The sequence below is a fragment of the Phaethon lepturus genome, unplaced genomic scaffold (assembly GCF_000687285.1).
Source record: "Phaethon lepturus isolate BGI_N335 unplaced genomic scaffold, ASM68728v1 scaffold13909, whole genome shotgun sequence".
NCBI classification, from domain to species: domain Eukaryota; kingdom Metazoa; phylum Chordata; class Aves; order Phaethontiformes; family Phaethontidae; genus Phaethon; species Phaethon lepturus.
In genome coordinates this window covers 281-7114 of record NW_010561292.1, presented here as the reverse complement: position 1 = coordinate 7114, position 6834 = coordinate 281, and the positions used below count along the sequence as shown (strand labels likewise).

General features: G+C 42.5%; 1 protein-coding gene across 1 annotated transcript in view; it reads right to left on the bottom strand.

Moving 5' to 3' along the window:
* Positions 1-2100: 2100 nt before the first annotated feature.
* The window catches only part of GCM2 (glial cells missing homolog 2 (Drosophila)), a 4917-nt gene continuing 183 nt past the window's right edge, over positions 2101-6834 (bottom strand). Inside the window, exons 2-5 of the mRNA XM_010293971.1 lie at positions 5337-5589; positions 4855-4967; positions 3211-3336; positions 2101-2982 (exon numbers count right to left, since the gene is read on the bottom strand). Of these exons, the coding sequence (XP_010292273.1) occupies positions 2101-2982; positions 3211-3336; positions 4855-4967; positions 5337-5589 (1374 nt within the window). The remainder of the gene's footprint in view (positions 2983-3210; positions 3337-4854; positions 4968-5336; positions 5590-6834) is intronic.

The window sequence follows — 6834 nt, the reverse complement described above, 5'->3', positions numbered from 1 at the left end:
ATATTCCTAAACTCTCAAACTTTGCAGCAGTCTCTAGGTGGTAACTATTTCCCCCGCCCCCCCCTTTTTTTTTTAAGGTTAGTGTGTGGGCTAATTATCAAACTGATGTTGCTCACCTGAATCTGTTTTGTCAGTAATTTCAAACACCTGATACAAGAGTTGCCATGAGAGTTTAACAAGATCCAAGTGAGGTATACAGCAACTACCCAAAAAGACAAGGCAAGCTTGCTGCAGATGAATTAATTTAGTCTTTTTGTAAATTCCAGTTTCACATGGCTTGAATTTTTAAAATGCTGAACAATCTACTACTGAAGTAGGATGCTACTAGCTAAATTCCTGTGGGGCTCAGTCTCACTCATCAGATTGAGCACATTGTTTTCATAAAAATAGAAAAAGAAAGAAAAAACACTACACCGGAAATGATGATTTTAAAAACTCTGATATTTGTACACCATGCTCTGCAAGTAAGATTTGTTTAGCGGTTTGATGATAGCAGTACAAGATTCCGCACGTTGAAGCCAACTACCCAGCTGCTTACGTTAGTTTACATGGTGCTTCGTTTCTAAACCATGATTTAATATTTACTGAAAGGGCACAGTAGCATGCTGTTACTCAAAACATAGCAAAAATACACATAAACCAGATTTTTCACAAATACTTGCGTGTCCAGAAAGTTAAAGGTACTTGGTAACTTAATAATGATGATTGGTCAGGATGGCAGAATTTATCCCCTGTGTCTACATAGCTCCCTTGCTCAGCATGCATAGTTTGGGTTTGGGTTCCATTCCCCAGTACTAGGCAGCTTTCAAAATACCCAAGTTTTAAACCAGCAGTACTCCTCCATTTCCTCTTCTTCCTGGCCTACTGGAGAGTTAGTTCAACTAGCTAAGAATCTGGGGATACACGTCCTTATGTTTTTGTTGTTTAGCTTGGGGTGTCTAGAAATCGTGATTTTTTTTCTGACCTCTCAGATTGTTGGTTGCTTCTTTTCCAGGAGAACAGTGTTGTCATGGGGAGTTATGATTGCAGAGAGAACGACTAGAAGTCCCTTGGAGGAAGGAGAAAGATCTAATGGAGATGCGGTACAGAAGGGCAAGCCGGGAAGGCGCACGTTCAACGCTGGCCCGTACTGCTAAGCAGCTGGGCTATTGCATTTTTAGACAGGATGGAGATGTGTTCGTGGGTAAAGCAAATTTCTACAGCGATACCCGTGCAGTATTGGTCTGACCAGCTTGCCTGACCCCTTTCGACAAAAAGCAGTTTCCATGTTGATTTTCAGGACCATATATGCAACCCTGACACCCCCGCGATGCCGGGCGTCCTGGGGGGGCTCACCTGAGCCTTCTTGCCTCCAGGTCAAGTGTTGCAGGGAGTCAGTTCTTGGTGGTGGTGGGTCGATGCCTGGGCTTTCCCTTTTGCGTAGGAAGGCTGGACTGTCTGTACTCTGTCTGTACTGCAGGGGATCAAAAAGCAACATGAAGTTAGTGTGTAGGTTTTTCATTTCTTACTTCAGAGAAACCTAGCTAGCTGGTCTTTCCATTCATTAAATGGATCACAGCAGGTGAATTGACCCTTCAGGTGAATTATTCTGCAAATTGCCTTGCTTTCGTTACTTTTATTTCTTCCATTTTCTGTAATTTCTTTCAGTTGACTATAATCTATAGCCACTTTCCTTTATCTTTTTTTCCACCCCACTACCTGGTGAGCTTTTTTTTTTTTTTTTTTTTTTTACAGATGGAGCATTTTCTCTCAAAGCTGGAAGTACCTGGCAGGAGTTGTGGGTAGAAGCAGATTGCACTCCCCGTCAGAGGACGCTATTGACCTCCAGAGGTGCCGTGCCTCCATGTTGCCTTCTCCCAGGCATGTTTGGGGTTCAGCTCCTTGTGCCATTTTAGAGATTAGGTGGGGTTGGTCTGAAATTGTGTGAAATATGCTTCACTCAGCACAGCTCTAGAAAGGCACTTTCTGGGGATAATTTGTTGTGATGTACTGCTTCCTCACTTCTCCTCAAATGCCAAACCACTGGGCTTAGCATGCACATGGACAGCACGAGAATGTATTTTTCCATTTGCATCTATTTGCCATTTAGGCAACCTTTAGTCAATACTCGGCACTCTCAAACCTTAAGGTCTGGCCTTCCTGCTCAGCATAGCTGTTCCCTGGCAGTGGCCCATACCGATAGGTCTCCGTGCTCTCAGCTGGTTCAGACTTCGTGGGGACTGGGTCATGCTGGTAGAGCAATGCCGACTTTATCATCCCAAAGTCTTCTTGAATCTTCATCCCTGAAATGATAGCGCCCGAGACATTTTCTGCCACGTGGGTATAGCTCTGAAGATTTTTCATATCGCAGAGGTTGTTGCTGTATTTCAGCGCAGACGGCTTGTAGGCCTGGTAGGACACCTTGGTGGTGGTTGTGATGACAGTTTGCAATGGCGGGGCTATGGGAGAGGGGCTGGGACCATACCTGCAGGGGTAGTCCCCACCATAGTAAGAGTGGTTCGCGCTTGTTTGCATCTGTCCGTAGTCACTCCGGTCTCCGTTGCCAGTTTTCCCCCAAGCTGGTTTCAGCCCGTAATGTCTGCCAGGATTATCAAAGCTCTTATCATGGGCGGTCACAGCATTGTAGGGAGATCCATTCAAACCAAGGGGGTCGGCGTCGATGGCAGGACTTGTCAGATCTTTGTAAAATGTTGGGTAAGGGCCGGAGCTTATAAAGGTAGGGACTCCAAACTCATAGCTGCATGGCCTGGGCACACAGATCCTTGGACTGGGGTACTTTGGGTATAGTGATAGCTGGTCCTCTTGGAAGCTGGCCGAGTCGTAAGATGTTTTGTAAAGGTCAGTGTTCTGCAGCGAAGGGTAAGACTGAGCTGGAATCGAAAAATTGGTGTCTGCAATGATACCAACTCCTTCTGGGCCATCCATGCAGGGCAGATTCTGTAGGTTATTGACATAGCCGCCGCTGTCGTGGTACCTTCCTGCCTGCAGAGGACAAGTAGACATTTGAGATTTGGGAGTTGATACTGCCCACACACGTATACATCTCAACACTTGTGCTATAGCTCATTTCAGCCCCAAATGAACAGATGTAGCATCATGTAAAGTTTTGATTTTCCCTGGGATCCCCAGTACATGCTTATGACACCTTTTTAATTGACTAAAAATCTTCACTTACAACACCTTTTTAGTTGACTAATGACTTTGGCTTACTTCTGAGTTTAGAGGTCTCTTTTTCTGGGAATGGTGAGAAGAGGATATTTGCTTCTTAATTGCACTTCGTCTTGCCTCTGCCTCCAACTTACTCTCTGGCCTGGGGTGGTCATGGACTCCTTTAGCCTAAATTAGGATTAACAAAGAATTAGATGTGAACTGGACGGCAGTAAAAGAAGAGAAAATGCAGTAAGGAGAATGACAGCCACAGCATGTTCTACAGTTTGGCACAAGAGAACAGGGAGGAGAAATTAAAGAAAAAGGAGAGATTACATTTTAGAAAATTAAAATACATCATGATTTGCAGGTAGATAGAAGTAAGAAGTGAGGGAGAAGTCAGTGAGGACTGCAGAGCTACAAGGCTGGGTGATGAAGGAGCAAAGTGTTACCTACATCTGTGACATTCAGGAGTAGCTGATCAGAACCAAGGGGGGAAAAAAAAAAAAGGATTATAAATTTAGTTTGGTTGGTTTTCTGCAGTCCAGGATATCAGTTCTGCTTTATAACAGCCACTGCTAAAACAGCATAAATAGGCTTTAAAGATTTTTGACACCACCAGATGACAAATATTCTCTACTCTGAAAACAATAAATGCCATCTTGAGTAGGACTGAAAAATATACCCTGGAAAGCCATCCAAAGATGCTTTGAAACATCTGTGGCTGCACAGATTTATGTATCCAAAGCTCTATTGACATATGATAAAACAATATATTCTACAGGGCCTTACCCATTGTATTTCCCTACATGAACCTGCATATAGTCCCTAATACAAAGTAGGAAACTTAAAACTGCTCTTAAAATGCTGTCCTTTCTCAAATAACAATTATCTTCTAAGTGAGGATTTATTATCTATTTTGATGGAAAAAATCTTCAGGTTTTGCATGTCTGTAAGACTATCTGAATAAGAAACACCCACCAAAATCCATGTGAGAATTTGGGAATGTGGCCAGCTTGCCTCCATTTACTGACTGGAGAACAGAATTCACTGCAGTTTGGGTCAGGAGTAAAAAAAAAAAAAAATCAAATCATCCAACAGAGAATGTAATCTCTTCTATGAAACAGAAGCTTTTTGTGAAACTTTTGTCCTAATGTTGCTAAAGAACAACAAATCAACATGAAATTTCAAATTTTATCTTTCTAAATCTCCTTTTTCCTGGCAAGGTTTAAAATTCTTTTAAAAATCAAAGGTTATTTCACATGAAGTGGAATTTTCACACTCAAACTTGTGCAATTGAAGTGAGGCTTTCCTTTCCCATTTATTTAACAGAAAATAAATATTAGGTCCTTGGTGAGATTCAGTGGTTAGACATGCCAGTGTGCAGGGCAACCCTTTTACTCATATTTGTGTACTGTAATCAGGAGAATTTTAGACATCTGTAACAACGTTATAGTTAAAATTTAATATAGTTAACCCTCAAGTACTGCTTTTAAAAAGACAGCCAAGTGTTATTGTTTTATTTGTTCTTGCCATGTTTGTACTACAGAGGAATCCAGTCACGGAGCAGAAATCCACTGTGCTCAGTGTTACACAAAGAAAAAAAGGGGAGAGGGGAAGAAATCTCTATGTACGTATAGATATAATTTTTATACATAGATGTAATCTTTATATGTGTGTGTGCACATGTGTATGCATGCTTTTTACCTGGAAAAATATTGCTTTGCCATCAAGCCTCCAGAAGTTAGTGACTGGATAGCCACTGTGTCCTCGGCAAGGAATCAGCTCAAGGGCCGAGTTACAGTTCGGGCAGGCTTTCTCTGCGAATAGAGAGGAAGAAACTACTGAAGACACCGGTTAAAAGTGAGGGTGTCATCTGAGAGTAAACAGAGCTCAAGAGCAGCCTTCACCAAAATTCAGATTAAAATATGGTATTCAAGGAAACACAACATAGACTACCGAGCGTAACCGAATGGTGCAGACTAGCGCTGTATATTTGGTATAAATGCCAACGAGTGAAGGGACTGTAGATCCATTTCCCCTAAACTATTTAAAGACAGACAGATGTTGATGAGATTTAGAACTGAATATATTCGACACACTCATTGCAATGGGTGATGCGAGCTTAGAAATCAGCTGAAAGAAACGGGTTGCCTTGGGCATCCCGCCTCCCTTCGGATGCCTCTCACTTTGCTGCTTCTGCCGAGCCTTGTCGCATATGGCGGGGCGAAGCTGCAGCCTGGCTCCGCCGGGCAGCACGCAGCTCCTGGCGCACACCACCACCCCCAGGCAGGACTTCTTGAGGATCTGGCAGTTGTGGTTGTTGGTGTTGCGCATGGCCCAGCCGCTGAGGTGTCTCTGCGCGTTCTTCTCCTCGCTGGAGTAGATGAGGCGCACGTAGCCGTCGGGCCATTCCTGGAAGGCATCGAAGTGCTTGGGCTCCTGCGGCAGGGCACGCGGGGTTGGGAGAGCAAGGCAGAGAGGAAGAGAGCAAGAAAGTATTAGCGGGATATTGCACACTGATGGTTTTGCCCTGTTACAAAATACGTAAGGGAAAAAAAGGTATTTTTTTCTATGGCCACCCAAGCAGCAGGAAAAAAAAAATTATTGAGAGAATAGCTTATTCAGAAATGTTCTATAAAAGGGGAAAGGCAGTCTGAGCTTCCATGTCTCAGAAGAAAATCAGGATCCTTTCTTCTTTTGCATCATGATCTGTAATAATACGGTCTGTTGTCACAGATGCTTCTTTGCAGTGAGGTTACCCGGCTGTAAGTCATCAGTCTTGTTACCAGCGCTTACTGACTGGTCTGCCACCGATGGCATTCAGACAGAACAGAAGCCACCCTGGAGCTTAATAGCTCCATGCATGCTATTAAGTTCTCCTTGTCGTGGGATCATGCACCTGCAGGCTGGAAGCTAGAAGTTTTAGCTAAGGAATGGATTCTTAAAGTGCATCTGAGTTGAATAAGGCTGCTGCCAAAAAAAGAATAGAAATTAAAAAATTTACCATTGCAAATATATTTCCAATATATGCATAGTGGTTCAGAGAAGGAACATTTAAATCTGGGATATCATGGCTTTCAGGTGTATATTTTTCAGGAGTATATTTTTACTGAAATATAATTACCAGAACAATAAAAGAGTGACTAAGATTTTAAACTCCAAATATTTACAGTGCAAGTAAAGAGTTCCTGCAACACTTGTTTAACACAAATATATGCCACGTGTGAGCAAGCCCAGTGAATGCAGGTAAGCTACCAGTATTTACAGTCATTAGGCCATTCTGTAATTGCATCTGGTCCGCAAAATTAAACAAACTCCAAGATAAAAAAAGTTGTGAGTTAACAATGTATTTAGAGCTCACAACTACAAAAAAGCGGAGTGCTCATTGACAGTGAAGTGTCACATCAACAAACCAATGAAACATTTAGATAGCGTGAATTATAGTAGCAGAAAACAGTCAATCCAAGCTTTTTTATACATTTCTTTAATGTAGAATGAATGTAGAAGGAATAAAGGAGAAAGGAAAACAGTCAAGCAGTGGAGCTGAAGATTCTTTAGGAGTTCATACACAACTGGCCACAGCTGTGTATCAAATCCAGATTTTTACTACAAGTAATTTCATAAGGACCAACTCAGCCCGTCAAGACCCAGATAATTACATCTGAAAAGCTGTGGGAGAAGTAA